The 22,435-nt window shown below is 38.7% G+C and overlaps 1 protein-coding gene across 8 annotated transcripts in view; it reads left to right on the top strand.

The window, feature by feature from the left end:
- Window positions 1-22,435, top strand: part of ANKRD44 (ankyrin repeat domain 44) — a 317,692-nt gene that overhangs the window by 137,339 nt on the left and 157,918 nt on the right. For all 8 annotated transcript variants that reach the window (XR_013762680.1, XM_079132583.1, XM_079132577.1 and 5 more), the window contains exons 3-4: window positions 5,281-5,359; window positions 17,126-17,196. Coding sequence is in view for 7 of the 8 variants with exons in the window: in XM_079132583.1 (XP_078988709.1) it covers window positions 5,281-5,359; window positions 17,126-17,196 (150 nt within the window). In the remaining variant the exon portion in view is untranslated. The remainder of the gene's footprint in view (window positions 1-5,280; window positions 5,360-17,125; window positions 17,197-22,435) is intronic.

Here is a 22,435-nt window from a genome sequence, read left to right as displayed (position 1 = left end):
TGTATGACAGATATTTCAAATGCAAAGTGGGTCATGCACTTTTAGCTGAGAATTTCCGAAGCATGTGATAAGCAATTCTTAATCTTCAAAACTGAGGCTTGGGGTACCCCCTCAGCTGCCTGTCTACATGGTATTTTTAGCTGCCAGAAGGCCTCTCTGCCCATGTCAAACTCACTCTGCGTGTACATACTTCAAGTTCCTTATTTTCTTTCATCTGTTTCTTCTTTGGTAAACAGACAACTCAGAAACTTCCTCTGCCTGATCTTTCCAGGACATACTGCAAATTTAGCTCAGACCCAGCTGGCTATGCGTGTGTCTTTAGCTATTCATAGAAAGGGAGGGTTTATTTTCCTTCCTTCTAGAGGAGCCTGGGTCTTCTCTCTTCTCAAGAATCTGGATCTGTGTGTAAAGGGCTGTTTGGAGTCGTAGTTAATGGGTGATGGAAAAAAGACCTTCCTTTTGTGATCGTTGGACAAGCTTCTGAAACTGTGTTGATGAGCCAGTTCTGGTGTGTGTTCATCTTAATGTGCTTGTTTTCAAGTCATTTCCCTCCTTCTATCCATGGATATTTTGAAAATCTATGTGCCATTCACCATCTTTTGATCATCATAGAAAGTCCAATTGGACAAAAAAAAAAACAGATGCAAATGGTGAGTGTTCTTAGCTGGGCACTGTGCCTAGAAGGGCTGTAGGCCTGGTCTGGTCCTTGACTTTAATCTGAACCAGAAACGACCCCTAAGGCAGCCAGTAAGGCTTATGCTTGGCTGGGTGATTGACTGGAAGTCTGGTCCAGGGCTTCCAAAGTTCCCAGATAGGCAGGAGTCACCAGGGACTGAGCAAGGGGTCCTGAGCAAGATATGTTTATTTCTCATTTCAGAAGAGATTTTTTTTTTCCTTATCTGTTGAGTCTTTCTGTCTAGCCTAATACGTAATTGGATGAGTTTGGGGAGAAAATTCACTAAGACAGAAGTCTCATTGCATTTGGTAATTTTCACAAATCACTTGACATCATGAATATCATTATTTGCCACTTCCATGTTATTACTTTTGTTCAAAAGTCCAAAATTTGGAAACTGGTAACTGAACTGTGAGTTTCTTCAGGGTGAGAGAACTGGATCCTTTAAATTTTGTATTCTTAACATCCAAATCATGTCATACAGAAATTTTAAAATTAATGTCTGTGTCTAGAAAATATGGCTGAATAAATCTTTATAATGCGTAACACAAAATCACCATGCTTATTTTTCTTTCTTCCTCTCCTTTTTTTTCTACTCTTCCAGTTTTTATTCCTTTTAGACCAAAGTTTCAGATTATTTCTAACATCATGTGTTAGAGCTACTTCCATGAATACTTTCTTCATGTCTCCCCCAACCCAGTTCTTAGGGGTCGGAGATAGGAGTCTTATTATCTCATTGTGTTGCCCAGGCTGGTCTTGAACTCCTGGGCACAAATGATCCTCCCACCTCAGACTCAAGTAGCCGGGACTACAGGTTCGTGTCAGCACACTTGGTTTCCAAATTTTGTTTTTCAGAAACAGTGTTTTTTCCCTTAGGTTTTGTCTGTTATGTCTTAAGTTGTTTTAAACATTATGCCTAATCTCTATCTGATTCTATCATTACCTAAAGTTCTTCCTGGTTATGTCTGCTGACTCTGGCTTGTGGTGAATGGTGTTCACCAGGGTCTTGTGGCTTAGCATGTGAGTTCAGCTTTAGTGGAGATCTAATCTCTGGGTATCCCAGGTTGCCTGAATAGAGAGCACATCTCTCCAGCTGTGTTTTGTTTTAGTGGGTCTAGAACCCACTTTTATTGCCTATTTTCAACTTTAAAGTTCCTGGACTGTCAAACTACCGTAAATTCAAAACCCCAAACCACAGAGGCAAACTCTGAGAATGCAGATGTTCAGTGGAAACATCTTTGTTCCTCCACCAAGAGCCCAGGACAAGGCGTCTCTTTGTCATCTGCCCGTGTGAATGTTTGACTCTTTTCAAGCCTGCCATTTCACTACCAGGGTGATCTTCCTTGTGTGAAAGGCTCAGTTCTGATTCTCTGCCTCGTCTCCTGTCCCCTGACCCCTGATGCGCTGTTAAGTCCCATGCCTCTGGTATATTGGCTTCTTCCTGCAGGACCAGCTTACGTGCTTCCAGCTTTGGTTCCCAGTTTACTCTCCCTTTCTGATCCTTTCTATTTAATTTCTTGTAAGCTCTTTTAAAGAATGTCTACTATATGTTTGTCACATTTTTTTCTAGCATTTCTTGGGGATTATAATGGAAAGGTTTTTAGACTATCAAGGCAACCTCTCAGATAACATTTTTGCTTTCATTCTTAACAAGAAAAATGCTTTCAATTAGATGCTAGGACACCTAATTCTTTGATATTAATTTGCTGTGTTGGGCAAATTGTACAACCTAGGCAGGGCTCACATTTCTTTCTTATTAAATGGTGATACGGTTGAAGAACACAGTTGTAAAAGGTGTGTGCCCCCTGATAGGAATGTTATGATATCAAGTGGCAGAATAGATGAGAAGGCATTATGGAAAAAATAAAATAAAAGCCTCTATAATTACCAGATAGGTTTGTTTCTTCTAGACATCCTAGGGTTATCTTTGACCTTGAACCCATTTTTACTGGTACATTATTACTAGTATTGCCTTTTCTTCCAAACCTTCACCTCCTTCTATCATTGTATCTCCTACTCCATTAGATTAACTATGGCAAAGTAGAGAGGCCTTGAAGTTAGGCAGAGAATGTACTGCAACGTTCTGACTGATTTCAACTTATTAAACATGGTGATTTCTGTAGCTCCGTTATCCACACTTCAATTTGTGATCCTTGTACATAGCTCCATTCCCAGAACAGGGTGTTAGCAACCCTTAGTCTGTAGTGGAAATGCACTGTTATTTTGGTTAAGGTCTTCATAGCACTTGTGGTTGTTTATATTCTGCTGCTTCTGTGAGCTAAAGGACTGCTGCCTAAATACAGGTCTTCTCTGAAGTTACCTGTCCGTGTCACTGAAAGGGAGTGGCAATGGTCATAGTTGTCCTGGAAGCAACAGGGAATCTTTGAATGCATCTTGACACTAACACTGGGATTCATAAGAATTTTTACAATATGATCTCATGGAACACACCTTTTTTATATTATAGAAACTTCAGCTTGAACAAGCCGTGTCATATCAGAAGCCCTAGAGTCAGTTATCCAGTCATATAATGACAGGCCAACCAAATTTGCAAGGCAGGGAGAGATGTTGGAATTTTCTGGGCTTCTCATTTGAGGCCAAGTTTTCAGAGCATTGACTTTGCTTCAGGTCAAATGAAGTCATAATTTGGGTTGGAATAGTCCTTGTTTAAATCACTTGGGCAAGGTTGAATTTGTTGAACCAAACTCTGAATCTAATTCAATTCTCGGGAGAACATATAATTATATAACTTTTATCCCAAGCCCCAAGAGAAATTTTAAGTAGGTATAATGAGGATTCAAAGAGAATATGGAGTTAAAATGGAAATTTCTTATAGGGATATCAGTAAAATAAATAAGAATAGAAAGTATTTATCTGAGCCTGGTCTCATTCATATAGCATAAATTCATTGCATAAATGAGTATACTGGATTCTAAAATAAGCAAATGTACTTTCAGATGCTGAACCTTTATTTTCAAATATAGGGTGATGCAATGTTATAGGTTTACCATGGTCATCTCTCTGACTGAACTCTCAAGTTCTATCATTATTTTATACTTGTGTGATTGCTTTATTTACACTTATCCATAGTTATTGCTTGTAGTCATTCACAGACAACATAAGTTTCCATCTAATTCAAATTCATCTTTGTATCCACTTAATACCTTGGCTTATTATCCACTTAATATCCTTGGGCTAATCAAGGGTTGGTAGGTCAGTTGTATAATTAAGTGATAATGGAAATGGTGATTAAATCAACAGCGAATCTGGAAATTAGAACACATACTGGTTTTAGGAGAAACCAAGAGATGTAGCATACTGGCTTTGGTCACCATTGTCATGGAATAGTTGATGAAGTTTGTGGACCAAGCCAGGCATGTAGACTAGTTCAGTTCAGCCAGTTCATGCTGAGCACCTGGTCTGTTGCTACTATGAGGATAAAGGGGAACAAGGGCTGTTCTTTCCCTTCAGAAAGTTTCAGTCTTGGAGGAAAGAGATCACGCAGGTATCTATGCTGGCCCCCGTATGGTGCACTAGCCATGCACCTGCCTTCTGCTTACCTGGTCTTTTTTGATCACATTATCTGGACTCTTCTTATCAGTCCTCAGAGGTAGATATTATCATCTCTAATTGGGGGTGGGAAGCTGTATTTTTTCCTCTGCATGCCATCATGCTCTTACCCTATCTTTGTGTTGTATCTCTTGGCACGACATATTAAGTGCCTGGCCAAGGACAGAGACTGGGGTCTTATAGACAAAGGTCAGACCTTGGCTCTGTTACTTACCTGGGGGTTCTTAAGGAATTTATCAATCTACCTGAGTCACAGTTTTCTCATCTGGAAAACAGAAACTAAATCTGCCTCAGCTCTCAGCTTAAATATCAACATCCTCAGAAAGGTCTACTGCTTACTCCCATCTCCACAATCACTGAATCCTATTTTGTTTTAATTTTGTCGCAGGCTTTATCACTACATCGGAAATGATCTTATATGTTGTTTATTTATGTGATTATTGTCTGTCTCCCCACTGGGACGCACGTTTCATGAAAGCAGGGACCAGGCCTTGTTGCAGTCACCCCTCCAACCCCAGCATTTGATTTTAGCTGAGAGTAGGCATCCCATCAGCATTAGGCAAAGGGGCAGTGGTCTAGGCAACAGTGGATGAGAACAGAAAGGAGAAAACGACTGTACTTAATATCCTTATGAACAATTCCACTGTGTTCCCTCACAAAGAAAATAAGTCTTTGAAAGCTGTGCACCGTGTTGCTAAGATAGGCTAGAGAGGGATGGGGGAAAAAATATTTTTTACCAGACTGAACATTTGAAAATAAATTGAAGCTCATCTTCCAGTGCCTGATGGTCCATCCTTGACCTGGGCCAGCACTGAAGCAAATGTCACACACAGACACAGAAAACGGAATCCTTGAACAATGTGATTGGGGTGTATGCTAAGAGAAAATTATAACCAGAGTCACCTCAGCTGGTGTTTGGCCTTCAAGCTCATTCCACAGCGTTAAACTCAGAGAGAATCACATGTTTTACATCTACAGGGGACACCTCCAACTGCTAATGACTTGTTGTATAACTTTGGCATTGTTTATTTCAGGATTCTGAGAAACGAACCCCTCTTCATGTGGCCGCATTTCTGGGAGATGCAGAGATCATTGAACTCCTGATTCTGTCAGGTAAATAACAAATGTCAGCCCTAGATAAAAGTTTAAGTGACCCATTTACTAGACTGACTACTACAGTAAGACAAAATTTCTTTATTATGTTCATGGTAGTGTATTTGATCAGCAATTTAACCTGTGCAAGGTAGAAAATGCAAAAGAATCATTTCTGAAAACTGACTTCTCAAAACAATCAATAAACAAACAGAAGAATGACTTCTCTAGTTAAACATTTATATTACTTTGAATGTTCAATTCCTGGCTATCTAGTCAGGCCCAGCATTGTAGACAAATTCAGTACCTTTGGACATCTTTTGATTGGTATTTTAATTATCTTTTTTGAGGCGACTTTTGTTTTTGTTTTTGTTTTTGTTTTGAGGTGCTAGGGATTGAACCCAAGGCCTTGTGCTTCCGAGGCAAGCACTCTATCAACAGAGCTCTATCCCCAGCCCTAGTATTTTAATTATAAAAAAGAAGAAAACAAAAGAGAAGAAAACTGGTTTAGAGTCTACATAAACACACATACTACATATTATATACGGTTTGTATTCACTATAAATAGATGCTGTAAGTGCTCTAAGTGCTGTAAGGACTTGTATCCTGAGTATATAACATTTCTAAATGTATATACATACATATGTTTAAATTGTACTACAAAACAATACCATGCTTGCTTTTATGGATACATGACTATAAATATGTAATAAAAGTATGAAAATGTGGAAGGTAAGGGACCATGTCAATTTCTGAATAGTGGCTGCCTCTGAATAGGCAGGCTGAGTGAGAAATGCCTTCAGGGAAGGACATAAAAGGGACTATTACAACTCTCTATAAAATGTTTTATTTTTTAAAACCTGGAAGCAAATATGGCCAACATATTAAATCTAGTTTGTGTGCACACTGGTCTTTGTGATATTATTCTCTTTATTTTTTTTTTTTTTATGTATTTAAATGCTTCATCAGATTTTAAAATGCTAATGCTTTCATTTCTGAAAACCTGTTTGCTCAGTACATCTCACCAAACAGGTTTCCAGAACCATTCTGTGCTTTCTCCCTTGGATGTTTGCTAGACAAATCCCTGGAATGAATTGAGCACATGAACATGCATCATCACAGATTATATGCAGACAGGCTATCTTTCTTCTTCCTTGTTTCTGTTTGGGGAGATAAAAATCTGGAGGAAATGCCTCTGCCCATGGAGTAGCAAAAGGCCTATAATAAGGTTTTTGCCCTTGTTTATATTAGTAAAGGAAAGCTGTAGAATTTCAAAGCAAATTGTACAAGCTAAGAGCTGAAACATGTATTCAAACAGAAGAGGAGAACATCGTGGGAAAGAACTGTGCTGTGATACACCAGGAAGATTCATGTTTCCCTTGGTTTTGTTGTGTTCACATTCTGGAGGTGTTTCCCCAGGAATCAAGTCATGTGCCCAGTGCTCCTGACAGTCTTGTGGAGTTTGGGTTAGATGTTGAAGAATATTGTGATAGGAGACCAATAGGTCATAGCCAGCTATACCACCATTGAAATGTTGTATCAGTTGAACATCCTTATCTGAAAGCCTAAAATCCAAAATCCAACACACTTTGAGTGACAATATGATGCCACAAGTGGAAAATTCCACACCTGACTTCTATGTGGTAGTTGAGATGCAGATGCAATAAAACTATTTGGTAAAATCACCTTCAGGTTGTGTACATAAGGTGTATGTGACACAAATGGATTTCATGTTTAGATTTGGATCCCCTTCCCAAGATATCTCATTGCATGTGCAATATTTCAAAATATGGGGAAAAATTTCTAAATTTTAAACAGTTTTGGTCTCAGTGTTTTGAATAAGGGATTTTCAACCTGTATTAAGAGTTTTCTCAGCTGGGCATGATGGCACGCACCTGTAATCCCAGCAGCGTGGGAGACTGAGGCAGAAGGATTCAAAGCTAGCCTTGGTAACTTAGCAAGACCCTAAGCAATTTAGCAAGACCCTGTCTCAAAATTAAAAAAAAAAAAAATAGAAAAGGGTTTGGGATATGGCTTGATCATTAAGTGCCCCTGGGTTTAATTCCCAGTTCCTGCTCCCGGCAAAAAGAAAAAAAAAAAAAAAAAAAAAAAAGATAAAAAGATTTAAAAAAAAAAAAAAAAAAAAGCAAGAAAGATAAAAGGGCTCTCTCACAATCTCAGAGGAATATTTGTTTCATGAATGTGCAAATTCAAGTTCAAAACTTTGTCTTAGACTCTTTGTGGTTGTTTCTGCATCTGAAAAAGAAGGTTTTATTTCTGCAGCATGAAATTGACCATCTGGGGCCGATGACTGTTAAGAAACTTGGGTTCACACCACCTTCATGTGGGTTTGAATCTCCCATCCTCTGTGTGGCTGATTCAGTAGGTCTTGGAGAAACTGTAGCAGGTATCTTGATCTGTACTCCTATTTGATCTTAGAATTACAGAGTTGTTAATCTCTTTAGTATAATTTTGGTTCCAATCACTATGGATTTTTTTCTTCCTCCTCCCCATCAAATTAGGAAGACTTAGGATATGGGCAAACATTGAGGAAGTCCTTTAGCAATTCAATTCAACTGTAGAAGCTGAGGTAAACTTTTGGGATTCACATAAGTGGTACTTTATTCAATTTAAATTTTAGATTCCTAAAGGAAGATCATTGTGAGAGCATAATGATTTCAACTTTGAGCTTACATCTGGCAGCTGACCCTTTAGGGAATCCAACCACACTATTTTCCAATTTAATAATGAATGAGGTGCTAATGATTCCCATGTTGGACAAATAATTTGGCCTTGCCAAAACAGCTTGTTTCAGCTATATTCTCTGCTGTTGTATAAACTTACAGAGCATGGTGAAATCTAAACCCACTGAATTTCTACTGATTTTTGTCTGCTTTTAGCTAGGTGGATAGAGCCTGACTGTCTCTGAGCAACATAAGATCTTGAAGATGAATTCAAGCCTTGCAGATTGCACCTTCTTATCACTGTCAATCCAAATCCTGGCTTTCTTTCCCCCCTTGCTCTGGCTTCTGTTTGGAGCTGACTAGTTAGGAATAAGGCAGAGAGAAGGTCAATCAGATCAATAAGAACCAATCAGTGCTGAGAGTTAGGAGACCCAGGCTGAGATATAGGAAGAAGAACACACAAAAAAATGATCACAGTCGAAATATCCTGTAGAGAAAACCAAGGATGAGCAAGATTTATAGTGTTCTGGGTTGAGAGAAGAAAATTAGAAGTGTACACCCTGTAATATGGGAGATTGTCAGGTGTGTCTATTAAATAAAACAGTTAATTTATTAGAATTTATGCCACCAAATGAGTGGTAGTCTTGCAGAATTATTTCCTATGATTTTTCAAAATCTGCTTACCACTTGTGATGCAGATTGCCTCCAGAGCTAGTGGCACATCATTCTTTCGATTCCCTTACGCATAACAAATACATATTGTTTGAGGATGGATTTGATGGTTTTTTTTTTTTTAATCTGATGAAAATCAGCAATGTTGATTTTGGCTCACAAATGTGGTGCAATTATAAAGCAGAGGACTATTTCTTGTGAGTATGTAAAATGGGCTCCAAGGGGAGTTTTTTAAATATCTTGAGCAATTGCCAGATACATGGAATTATCATACACTTCTCCAAGACAACGGCTTGGAAGGACAGCACGCCTGTGCTGTAATAAGATTTCATCTGTATGTTAAAAAAAAAAAAAAAATCAACAGCAACCTGATCTTGTTATATTATAATCATGTTTCATATGATATTTCTTTAATGCTTATTTATTCCAAAAATTAAAAGCCAAACTTAAGATAAACCAGCCTTAAGCTTTGGCTATTGTCTTTGACCAGTAAGGATTTTCGGTCACTCAGTCCACATTTATCACGCCACATCTTTTTTCTTCGTTCCTCTCTTCCTAAATGACAAGTCTAATGGAACAGAAATGCTGCTCTGGAAAAGATGCCTAGAGTGCTCTTTACTCCTGATCTCTTGGAAGTAAAATTAAAAAGTAACAGGGATAGGATGGAAAACATGCTTCATTTGTATTTAGACTGATCATTTTTAGCTGAGCCTTTGTTTCTGAAGTGTCAGTATAGCCTACTGCTTATTTTCATGTTTCAGCTTTAAAATGTCCTTGGGTAAAAAGCATTTGCCTTTAAATCATTAGACATGCAGACTGTGTCCTTCCGTGCACAATGGTGCCTGACAGACAGGTAAATAACATGGAGCTTCCTTTTGAAAAATCAGTTATAAATATTCAATTCAGAGCCAAAACCATCTGACACCTCCCTCTGAGAGGTAAACAAGACTCTGGAAAGTGTTTAGAGAAAGAGGACAGGGAAGCCAGCAGCAGGGATGACACTGATGGAAAACGCATTGGGTCCCTGTTCAGATAACTCTGCTTTTGTCATAATAAATTCTCTCGTGGTGGCCGTGGGGGAGGAGGTTTTCCTGGCAGCTGCCTGTTCAGCCTTCCGCAGGAGGGGAGTGGTGGAATGGACGACTCGCACGATGACTGAACCCAGCCATTTCCTAGATTTCTAATTATGTGTCTTTCTGTTAAAAGACTCTGAGGCTTTAGGAACCTAAAGGATGCAGTCATTACACCCCTGGGTGGGTTGGTCATTGAGGCTCAGTGTGCTGGGGGTCATTTTTCCCCTTGAAAGAGTTTTAATATTGAAAGCCACATTTGGACCTATACAAAGCTAAAATGTTTCAGAACATATAGATAATAATAATAGTACTAACAATGCAAGGGTATAAATATGTCATAAACAACAGAAAAATGGGCAGAAATATGAACAATTCTCAGAAAGTGAATTACAAGTGGACAGTAAACCAACATACCAGAAGATGCCTAATCTTATTATTAAACAGGAACACCAAAAAGTGGGGTATCATTTTCTTCCTATCAAATTTGCAATATTCATTTATTTTAAAAACAGCATTATTGAAATATGACTATACAATACAAAATAACTGATATTAATTAGTTATACATGACAGTAGAATGCATTCTGACACATCTCATTCTTCGGGTTGTACATGATGTAGAGTCAGACGGGTCATGTAATCATATATGCACATAGGGTAATAATGTCCGATTCATTGTGCAGTACTTCTTATCCCCAGGCCCCCTCTCCTCCCTTTACCCCACTCTGTCTAATTCAATGCACGTATTTAAAATGTACAATTTAATGCATTTGAACATAAACATACACTCATGAAACCATTGCTATGATCAAAAAAAAATGGACATATCTACCATCTCCAGAAGTCTCCTGTGTCCCTTTGTTTTATTTTTATTTGTTTTTGGGTGGTAACACAATATGAGATCTAGCTACCCTCTTAACAAAATTTCAAGTGCAAAATATAATACTATTGATTCAGATTCACTTGAATGAATAAACGACCAGTAATATCAAGTGTTGAGGAAAATGGGGGAAACTGAGCTGTCTTATACATTGTGAGTGCATAAATGGGCATACTTTGGAAGGTTGAAAATACCTACTAAAACTAGAAATGTGTACCCCCTGTGACACATAAGCCCATTTTTAATGGTCTTTCCTAGACAAATTCTTGTACATTTGTAGAAATCATTTTGTGAATGTTTATTTAAATATTGCTTGGAAAGTGTAATATTGGAAATCATTAAAATACTATCAGCCAAGGAAATGTCTAAAAATACATAGTATATTTACATTGGAATACATGTTGCAATTAAAAGGATTTAACTGATTCTATAAGTGTCAACCTGAATAGATGTAAAAAGGATCTTGCTAAGTGGAACAAGAAAATTCAGAGTGCTAGTACAATATAATACAATGTATATGAAAACATACCTATTGGGATATATTTTTAAAAATTATCATGTAGCATTTTAAATATACAAAAAAATATTGTACTGACCACCCAGCTTCATTCTCAGGATTTTCTGTAGATACACGTATTTGTGTATGAAGACATAAAAGAAACTGGACACTTACATATTGAACTCAGAGCAGTGGTTAACCTCAGGGAGGAGGGGGTGTTCAGCACTGGGGGTGATACTTGAGAGGATTTTAGCTACATCTGTAATGATCCATTTAAAAAATATTCACGTATTACTCATATAATCAAAACATGAAGTCAAATATGGGTTTGTTACTGTCATTGTGATGGGTAAATTTTCCTGGTTTCAACACATCAGTTCTGTTGAAGAGACATTGCTGAGTGTCCCTTTTAATCAAAAAGTATCCTTCAAGTGCCAGCTATTCATTTAGGTCTGCCCTGTGCTTGCAACTGTGCCCATGGCAGGTGCTCCCCAACTTAGACTTCTAAGTTCCTGACTCTTCTCCCATAATAGTTACCAAATAGCCATACATATAGCATGTGCCCTGTGCCAGGCAATTATCCCGGGACTTTTGGGTTATATCTTTATAGACTCTTTAATGTTTTTACAAAAAAATAGGTTCGTCCTATCTATAACATTTAAATACTTACTTTTATCACATTAACAATAATTTGTAGACATGTCTCACATTATTGAGCATTCCTCTAAAGGGCCACAGGTACATTCTATGGCTGGATTTTTTAACCAACTCTTCTTTGTCTAACACCAAAATTGTTTTCAGTATTTCACTCTTGTGAACAGTCTTTAATAAAACACCCTTGAAGATTAGTCTTTAAAAATTTTGTTCTAATTAGTTATACATGACAGTGCAACGCATTTTGACACAGCATATATAAATGGAGTATAATTTCTCATTCTTCAGATTGTACAAGATGTAGAATTACATGGGTCATGTAATCATATACGCACATAGGGTAATAACGTATGATTCATTCTACTATCCTTCCTACCCAATGCATCCTCCCCTCCTTTCACTCCCCTCTGTCTAATCCAAAGTACCTCTGTTCTTCCCTAGCCACCCCCACCCCCTTATTGTGAATTAGCATCTGCATATCAGAGAAAACATTTGGCCTTTGGTTCTTTGGGATTGGCTTATTTTGCTTAGCATAATATTCTTTGGCTCCATCCATTTACTGGCAAATGCTACAATTTCATTCTTCTTTAATGCTGAGTAATAACATTCCATTGTGTATATATACCACATTTTCTTTATCCATTCATCTGTTGAAGGGCACCTAGTTTGGTTCCATAGTTCAGTTATTGTGAGTTGAACTGCTATAAATATTGATGTGGCTGTGTCACTATAGTATGCTGATTTGAAGTGCTTTGGGTATAATCCAAGGAGTGGGATAGGTCAAATGGTGGTTCCAGTCCAGATTTTCTGAGGAATCTCCATACTGTTTTCCATAATGGTTGCACCATTTCACAGTCCTACCGGCAATGTTTGAGTGTATCCTTTTGCCCTACAACCTCACCAACATTCATTATTGCTTGTTTTCTTGATAATTGCCATTCTGACTGGAGTAAGATGAAATCTTAGAGTAGTTTTGATTTGCATTTCTCTAATTGCTAGAGATGTTGAACAGTTTTTCATATATTTGTTGATCAATTGTATTCCTTCTTCTTCAGTTCCTTAGCCCATTTATGATTGGGTTATTTGCTTTTTGGGATTAAGTTTTTTTGAGTTCTTTATATATCCTGGAGATTAATGCTGTATCTGAAGTGCCTATGGTAAAGATTTCCTCCCATTCCGTAGGTTCTCTCTTCACATTATTGTTTCCTTTGCTGAGAAGACGCTTTTTAGTTTGGATCCATTTCATTTATTGGTCCTTGATTTTACTTCAAGCACTTTAGGAGTCTTGTTAAGGAAGTCAGATTGAAGATTAGTATTGACATTCACCCATAGTTACTTCCTTTACAAAGATGTGTACAGTGTCATAATACACATACACAAAAGTCAGAAATGGGTTGTATGTGAGAGAGAGAGAGAGAAGGAAGAAGAAGAAGAAAAAGAAGGAGGAGGAGGAGGAGGAGGAGGAAGGGGGAGAGGAGGAAGAAGGAAGGGAGAAGAAAGAGATGGAAGGTAAGATTTAGACCTGCAGTGGCAAAAGTAGAAAGGCCATTCCCCAGATTCTGGTGCTGCCCCACCCCTGGAGAGGCAGGGTGACAGTGGTCCCCTTCTCCTGGGTGTGCTCATCCTGCCTCTGTGCAACAGCTGGATGAGCTATAATGATTGTGGAGGGAGAAGAGCATGAGAAAAAAAAGTAACAGTAAGATCAACAGGTAACAACACATCATTCGCTTGAAATTTTCCTTTCAAATCAGACCATCTAACCAAGGTCATCTTCAGATCCAGAGGCAGCGCTTGCTCCCCTTCTCCTTTCCTCACCTGGAGCAAGCCTTAGGGAAATCTTGGCAGATGCTGTCTAGCTGGGCCACTTTATATGGAAAGGAGGGGGAGTGTTGTTTTCCATAAAGAGCTGCTAACCCAGAACAAAAATAATTTAAGAAAATGCAACTGAGTTTCACCACCCTTACTCCTGTTGTTAGTAAACACAAAACCTCAAATGTATTAACTTTCTTTAAAAAACACTTTTTTAGAAAATAGTTGAATCATACAGAAAGGTATAGAGAGTGATACAATGAATACCCGCATACTTTCTACCAAGCTTCATTAAATCTTAACATTTTGTTATCTTTGCATTGTATCCTTTTTTAAAAAGGACATTTAAAACATTGAAGGCCCAGTCGTAGCCATCTGGGTACCCTCACTTCATCCCTTTTCCCACCCTTCCACTGTCCAGAATTCACATCTGTTCTCTCTAGCCGTACATCATCTTTTATTTCATATCTATGCATCCATAAATGGCATATAGAATTGTTTTTATAAATTTAAAAACCTTTTATAATTGGAATTATGCCACAAGGTTTTGTTCTGCAACTCAGTTTGTTCTTTCAGTGTTATGATTTTAAGTACATCTGTGTATATACAGAACTTCAGGCTGTTCATTTCCATGACCATGTAGGATTCCCTTGTACAGATCACCACAACGTACTTACGCATTTTCCCCTCAATCAACATTTAGAATTCCAACTTCTTATTGTTGTAATCATGAATCATATTACAACAGTGAACATTCTTATATGTGTGAGGATATGATTGGGTGGAATTGCCAGGTGGGAGGGGATATGCCCATCATCAGTTTTACTAGGTGATGCTCCCTCATCACTCCCCCAAAGGGGCTTGAACCAATTCACCCTGCTACCTGCTGTATGCTGAGTCTTCTTGTTACTCTATACTCTTGTTAACTGTAGGCATTGTTACATTTATCTTTTACCACTTCCATGGGTGTGAAATGGTATGTTAATGTTGTTTTCATTTGCTTCTCTCTGGTGAATTTTGAAAAGATCTTTCCAGTATAGATCTTGCCATTTGGGTTTCTTCTTGCATTAGCTTTTGAGTTAAAAAAAAAAAAAAAAAAAAAAAAAAAAAAAAAAAAAAAAAAAAGCAAAATGCAAAATTTACTCCACCAGGGACTATGAGTAATAATAGACTTGAAACCAGCCCTCCAGGAACTCACGGAGTCTGAATGGTGTTTGTTGTGACATGGGTGCCAAAGAAACAGCCTAAAAATAAGTAATAAATGTGCATTTGGCTTACTAGAGAGATACACAGTGTGGTGGTCAACTAGACATTTTTATGACTCAAGAAAAGACCTGACAAAAAGGTGGGTAGTTTTAGAAGGGTTGACTAGCTTCTAGAATTTTAGAAGACGAAATACTAGAACCTGGAGGGATAAATGCTGTTTTTTTGGTTTTTTTTTCTTTCTTTCTTTCATTCTTTTTTTAATTGTTTGTTTCTAAACCAGAGAGGTAGGCTTAGTAACGATCATCTGGCACTCTCTTAAACCTCAGACTTAGAAGAGAAGAATCTGTTACAGCGTTATAGTTTTATTTATATATAGTTTATACATAGCAGTTGGGTTAATCCCAACAAACTCATACATGCAAAGAAATCATTGTCCATTTTCATGATCTTCCCTTTCCATAAAATTTGTTTTTGGTAGTGAGATTTGTTTTAAAATCCTCCAGTTCTTCTGTTCTAATGACATCTGGGCTTTCTTCCTTCAGCATTCTCTGACACTTGAGTCTCTCTTGCTCTTAAAACAATACTTGCTTGTACAAGTTCTAGGTGATGATTCCTTGTGTTCTTACATCTTTGTATTGGGCTTCTCGTTTTGATGGGCAATGGCCAGGCTTTTACTCCTTGTGAAAATCTGAGTTCTAGATCTAGTCACCGGTGAGACATTAGAGGTGATTTGGAAATAAGAACTGCTAATTTTTTTTTTTTAGTGTTTTGCAATTTACAAAGCGTCTTCATTCATATTCATCTGATTCTCCCAAACACCCAATGCAATGAATAAAGAAGTGTTATTATTGTTATTTTTAGCTTCATTTACAGATTAGGGACTCTAAGTCACTGGGGCCAGTAAGTGTTAAAATCAGAACTCAAATCTGGGTCTTCAGACCACAGTTCTTCCAACCCCACATTAATTTACTCCAGAGCCCAGAGTATCCTGCTATTGGGGCCAGAGATGCCTGCAGTCTTTGCCCACCCACGCTGAGTTTACTCTGGTCCTTATTGAAGTGAAAGAGGTTAAACCCTTTTAGGTAAGTTGGAACTAGTGAGATTAGCTTTCAAATGATTTTAACCTTGATAAACTAAGCAGCAATTCATCAGTGGCTCTTAACCTTGACAGGATGTTAAAATAATCTTGGGTCCTAGGGAGCTTTTAAAAACTTGTGCTTGATGCCATCTCAAACCAATGAAATCAGAATGGAGGCTGGAGGGAGAGGTATTTTCTCTTTCTTTGATTTAGAGATTGTGTTCTTGTTTTCTATGGTTAATTGCTGTTAATGGTATTCATTCTTCAGTTAAGAGAATATAAGTTCCGTGATTTGTTATTTCCTTTTGTTCATGGCTAAAACTAAATTTCTAGCTCACTTTTACCCATGAAAGTCTCTTGCTGCCTTTTTAAAGTTCTGGTTTTCGGCTGCCAGCTGGCATTGGCCTCGAGGAGATTAGTCAACCTCTGCTTCCACTTGACTCACTTTCTCAGCTCTTGTCCCTTGAGATTCCTCCTCTTTTCTTCCCCTCCCCTGCCTTACTTTCTGGTTCCTTTGGTTCATGCCTCTGTTCTTCGATCTCATGAGCTTCTTTCTTTGCTGTCCTACAGCTAAAATGGTTTCCTCTTGTTGCATCTACAAAGCTATCTTATGTTTTCTCTTCCTCCCTTTTGTAAGCTCTTTTATAGAACATTCCATCTCTGACCCAAAGACTGATCAAAACCCTGAACCACAGAAAAAGGAAGCTTGTTGTGGATATTGTTGCTATTCAGACAGACTTGGAGGGCTCGCTCTCACAGAGACCTGGGGGCGTCATGGAAGGAGGGCATATCCTGCTTCCCCTGAGTCCACTCAGGCGGAGCCTCTGCTCCATGATGGTGGCATAGCCTCATAAAGCTAAACTGCGGAGTATCTCTGAGTGTGAGCTGGTTCTGGCTTAAGCTTGAGCCTCTCTGCCCACTCCATAGCATTAGGAGGCTGTGAGCGATCTCAGAGGCTCCATGTTATGTCTGTGCAAAAACTTTGTGGAAGCTGGCTTTTTCCTATCCAATTATCTGGCTAGTCCTAGAGAAAACATTGGGATTTTTAGATAAAACATATTTTTTGCAGGTCTTCTCATCCCAGACAAAATATTGTCAGAATATGATGAGTACAAAAAAAGAAAATCTGGTAGTTATATCATGCAAACAGGAGCAAGGTAGAGCACTTGAGTAACACTGGCAGAAGGTTCTTTGACTCCATTATTCCTCTAACTTGTGCTGTTTGGTTCCAGGAGCTCGTGTGAATGCCAAGGACAACATGTGGCTGACTCCACTGCACCGGGCAGTTGCTTCCAGAAGTGAAGTGAGTGACTACCTTATTTAATCTAATACCTACTACCCCTAGAAAAAGAAGAATTCTTTTCACAGAATTAGGAATCCTCAATGGTGAACCAAAAGCTTTTGACTTTAATGAAAGAGGATTACCAAAAATGAACAACTATTTACTTGAGCGCCTTCTGCATGTCAAACATGTGCAAGGGAAATTGCTTGGGGTGGTCCACGCTGCACAGCATGAACCTTGACTTCAGTGAGTTCTCAATCTGGAGGTGGAGGCAAAACAGGAAGCAGATCAGTACAGTATCAGAATTGACTCGGAGGAGGAAGTGGCTGATTGCTTACTTGAGTAAAAGAAGCCTTTCAAGATGATGTCAGTAGATCGGGTCCTTAAAGGACGAGCAGGACTTAGCAGTCCAGGAGAAGGAGGGAGGGCTGAGCTAGGGGGATAAACATGCCAGAGGACAGGAGGAGTGAGTGAGTGAATGAATGGTGACTCAGGTAGGCATAACTGGAGTATGGAGAGTAGTGGAAGTTTGATAGTGGGGGCTGGGCCAGAGGGCAGAAAGCCTCATGTTCTCTGAGCAGTAGAGAATGGTCACAGCAGTTCGTTGGTTCTTTTCAGGTCACTGAGTCTGGCAAACATGTCACTGGCATGTATGTTCCATGAGGGTGGGAATCTGTGTTTTATATCTTGATGTATCCCAAGCCTGGTGCATTCTAGAAATAGAATGAGACTGGGACTCAGGAAACAATCCATTGTCGAATGCTGGAAATTTGGATGAAGATAGCTAACAGATCTTCATTATTTATGTGAATCCAGAGACAGGGAGGATGATCATGGAACACATGGTGAGCACATCAGTGGGTTCATTGGGAGAGTAAAGAATAGAAAGAGAAGACCACTTTGGGGTTCGCAGGGAACACTAGAGAATATCAACCTGGCTGCCTGGTCAGATGCCCACCACCCAGGGACACAGGATTCTCACCTCCGAGGCACTGGGCATCAAACCAGCCTTTGTGCGCAAATTTGCCAAGTGAAGGTCCTCTTTCAGTACTAGAGGAGGACATGTTCCAGATACACTGAAGGAGCAGGTGTCTATGACTGGCATCCATGTCAGCTTTTCCTCTTTGGCAGCTATTGGGAAATTTCAAAACATACCCGGGAGGCGACAGTTTAATGTTCACAATCTTCCTTGCTGTGCTGTGTGATTTGAATAGTTTTTAAAAGAGGTTGGTTGTATTTGGCTTTCTAAATAGCCCACATGGAATGATGGAGGTAAGTCATCCTAAGTTGCCTTGTTCAGATGCTAGGGAAGTAAGACTCTTCTTATGGTCCCACGTTGTCTTTCTGCTTTATCTGAGAAAATAGGTACATTAGGCTGCTGGCATTGGTAGAACCAGCTTCAGGAGACCAGTTAATACTCCTTCTTAGGGGAGTATTTCCTGTCTTAAGTGTTAACACCACTTGATCTTTGGTAAATTTAAGTGTCTTCAGAGATAAAGAAAGAGAGAGAGAGACAGAGAGAGATACAGAGAGAGAGAGAGATAGAGAGGGAGAGAGGGAGAGACTTGAGACTTATTCTATCTCAAGTAGATTGTGTTAGTTAAAAAATGTACTACATACCTCCTTCGTGCCAGGCACTGTGCTTGCTGATTGGGCAACAAAGAAAGTGAGATCTATGGTCCCCCAGCATGTAGTCTAGTGGAAGAAAATGATGAAAAACAGATGGTTTCAGTACCATATGACCTTCCCAGGTGATCTCCACCTTTATTAGCTCAAATAGCTGTAAAAGTTCGATCCTCAAAGCATCCATCCCTTGCAGGTATCTCTTGACAGGAAGGAATTGAATACAGATAAACCCTGAACTGTCATCCTCATATATGAGATCACAAAAGAGAATATCTTCACATTAATATCTGTTAGCAAGTTGAAAAGTTTCTTTTTTAAAATTATTAAATTTTTTTTTTGTTTTTACAGACTGCATTTTGATTTATTTTACACAAGTGGGGTACAACTTTTCATTTCTATGATTGTACATGATGCAGATTCACACCATTCGTGTAATCATATGTGTACATAGGGTAATGATGTCTGCCTCAGTCCACTATCTTTCCTTCCCCCACCCCCCTCCCACCCTATTCCCCTCTACATAATCCAAAGTGTAGAAGAAGAATGAAGAGTTTCTTAGGAAAGCTGGAGTCTCTGTAACTGTTAGAGTTGATTATGCAGTGAACAGCTAAACTCCAAGCTCATCGCTGTGCTGTGAAGTTCTGATTTCAGACTCCCTTCTTCTTTTGAATTTGGTCCTCTTGTTATTATTTTATGCTTCCCTTTACTAATAATTGGGTGAAATGGAGTAGGCTTGAGGGGAAAGTACCCAGAAGGTTTGGATTGGTATTTTGTCATTTGACTGCCAGTACTTGCTAAAGGGGACATCTGGTTTCAGCATGAGAGCTGGCATATCTGCCTATTGCTCAGATTGTCAAGCACTGAGATGATTTGCATGGGTATGCATTGAACAGCATTTCTTCATTGAAAAGCTTCTAAATGCTACACCACCTCCAAAGCCTCTTTGCCTCCCAGGTCTGACATATCTGGGTTTCCCAAGTTGTAAGCAATTTGGAGTCAATTTGGAGCATAGTCTCCTTATCTTCTCCATAAGGGGTCCATTGCTGCATCTTCCTTTTTCTCTGACCTTTCCCAAGACTGTGAAAAAATAAAGAGCCTCTTACTGAGGAAAACCCATTTTGCAATGGGTTAGGGAAACCCATTTTGTAATGTTAGCTTAATAGATGAGTGAGATTTGGGGCTGCTAAAGAGAATATTCTGAAGTGTTCATGTGAGCTCTTTTATATTGTTTCTCTGACTTGGCTTCTTGTTATTGCTTCTTTGCCTTTTTTCCCCCCCTGGATAAGAGCAGTTATGGGGAAAGGAATTATGTGTCTACAAACCCAGAGAGTCTCACGCATGCCTAGGGAAGCTTAACACATGTTTGTTGAAGCCCACTGGGTGGGAGGCATTGTTAACTCTGCTGTGGGGACCTTCAGGATGTTGAAAGTCTGGCCCCTGAGGACACCAGGCTTGGGGCAGACAGCCAGGCCTGCCGTGGCCTGCATGTGAATGCAGCAGGCCTTTCACGTGTACCCTTTCTGCAAAAAACTAAGAGTGCCACAGCGGAGAACTGCTGAATGTTTCACTTCCCTAGTCTAGAGATTATCTTCTGGTTAGAAAAGTTAAAAATGGTTATGTCCTATTTTTGGTGTATAGGCTTGAGGACATTGTGTCCATATAAGTGTTGTCACTGCGAGCATTTATTAAGCACTTGCTGTGTGCTAGACAGTATGCCATGGACTCTGTATGCATCCTTCCATTTTAACCTCTGAGCCACCCTTTGAGATTGATACTCTCTTGGTAATACTTATTAGGAAATATGATCTCAGAGAAGTTAAGTAAGGAGCCTAAGTTGTCACAGCCAGCAAGCGGAGGAGAGTATAACCAGAGAACCTGCTTACTTAACCAAGCAATTCTCTTCACTCCCCATATTTTTTAATTGTTGCATTGTAATTATACATAATGAAGGGATTTGTTTTTAAATATTTGCACATGTGCAAAATATAATAATATAATTTCCCAGTAGTTCCCCTTTTCCTTTCCTTCTCCCTTCCTCTGGTTCTTTTCCTCTATGGTGCTGATCTCCCTTCAATTTTCATGAGATACCTTTCTCTTCTTTTTTTCCTCTCTAGCTTCCACATGTGAGAGTAAACATACGACCCGACTTTCTGAGTCTGGCTTATTTTGCTCAATATAATATTCTTAAGTTCCATCCATTTCCCTGCAAATGACATAACTTCATTTTTCTTTACAGTTGAATTAAAACCCCATTATGTATCTATACCACACTTTTTAAATCCATTTATCCACTCACAAACATCTGGGCTGGTTCCATAGTTTGACAATTGTGAATTGTGCTGCTATAAACATGGGTATGCATCCATCGTTGTAGTATGATGACTGTGATGCTTTTAGATAAATACTGAGAAAGGGTATAGCTGGGTCTTATGGTGGGTCCATGCCTAGTCTTTTGATGAACCTCCATAGGATTTCTGTAATTTAACCACCCTGTTCCACCTCTTCCCTCACATCATATAAGCATCCTCTGGATACTGTTCCACCCAATAAAATGCATCCATTTTTGGCTTCTGTGAAGGCAAAAATTTCAAAAATAATAAAGATCTTTCCCAGAGTTGTAGCATTATAAACATTTTACTTTATAACTTAAAGTTTTAGAACTTAATATTTCTTCCTTTCCTTTAAAAACATTGTCTTACTGTGAACAAAATGCTAATAGACTGGGAAATTGGAAATATTATATGGAAGACTAGAATGTGATTGCTTTCTTTTAATTATTTTATGGTTTTAAAAAGAGATTTACATCTAGAATATGTATCAGACTTGGAATGAGAAGAACGTAAGTATTTTATAATACATTAATTAGAATGTAGGTGCGTTACTAAAATTTAGTATGCATTTAATCCATCAGGGGTGCTTGTTGACAGACCCTGATCTAGGAGCTGTCCTGTGGTGGTTCTGATAGAGCCTATGATTGGACCCTAAATCTGTATCTTAATGAGTCTGATGTCTTTGTTCTACGTACCACACTTTGGGACCTGAAACTGAAGACTGGGGATACTTTAGTGTCTGTCTTTCCTAATGTTGAGAGGTAGCACTTCATGAATAGTGCCCTTAGAATTCTCCCATGTGACCAAGTCTCCAGTAACTGCCTTTGTCCTACTAATTCTTAGAATAATTGTACTCTAATAATATTTATAATAATAATAATAAAGGGGGAGTTTAGCGTGATGATGGATACTTCTAGAAGAACAAGCCTATTAATTGAACAAATTGGGTACCAATTTATATAATTTCTACAGAATATGAAATTGCTATAATCAATAGGGATAAAAGCCCCAAATGATTATAGTGATATAGTAGAAACCTTTAGGACTTGAGTGCAGTCTTGCTGTCAGTCCATACCATAGTAAATGTCCTGTTAATACTTGCAGATTAATACTTACAGAGTTTGCTGATGACTATAGCAATGTATTTATTCCATCCAAAGAAATTTTTAATATGTACTATGTGCAGGGCACCTGCCAAGCTTTGTGGAGAATACAGAAAGTTGTCGAAGACTCAGACCCTGAGTTAAAGCAACTTATAATTTATAAAATTTGACATTGTGTATGCCTGCAAGAACAATGTATAA

Source organism: Sciurus vulgaris (assembly GCF_902686455.1).
Source record: "Sciurus vulgaris genome assembly, chromosome: 3".
Classification (NCBI taxonomy): Eukaryota; Metazoa; Chordata; class Mammalia; order Rodentia; family Sciuridae; genus Sciurus; species Sciurus vulgaris.
This window is presented reverse-complemented; position numbering and strand designations above follow the sequence as displayed.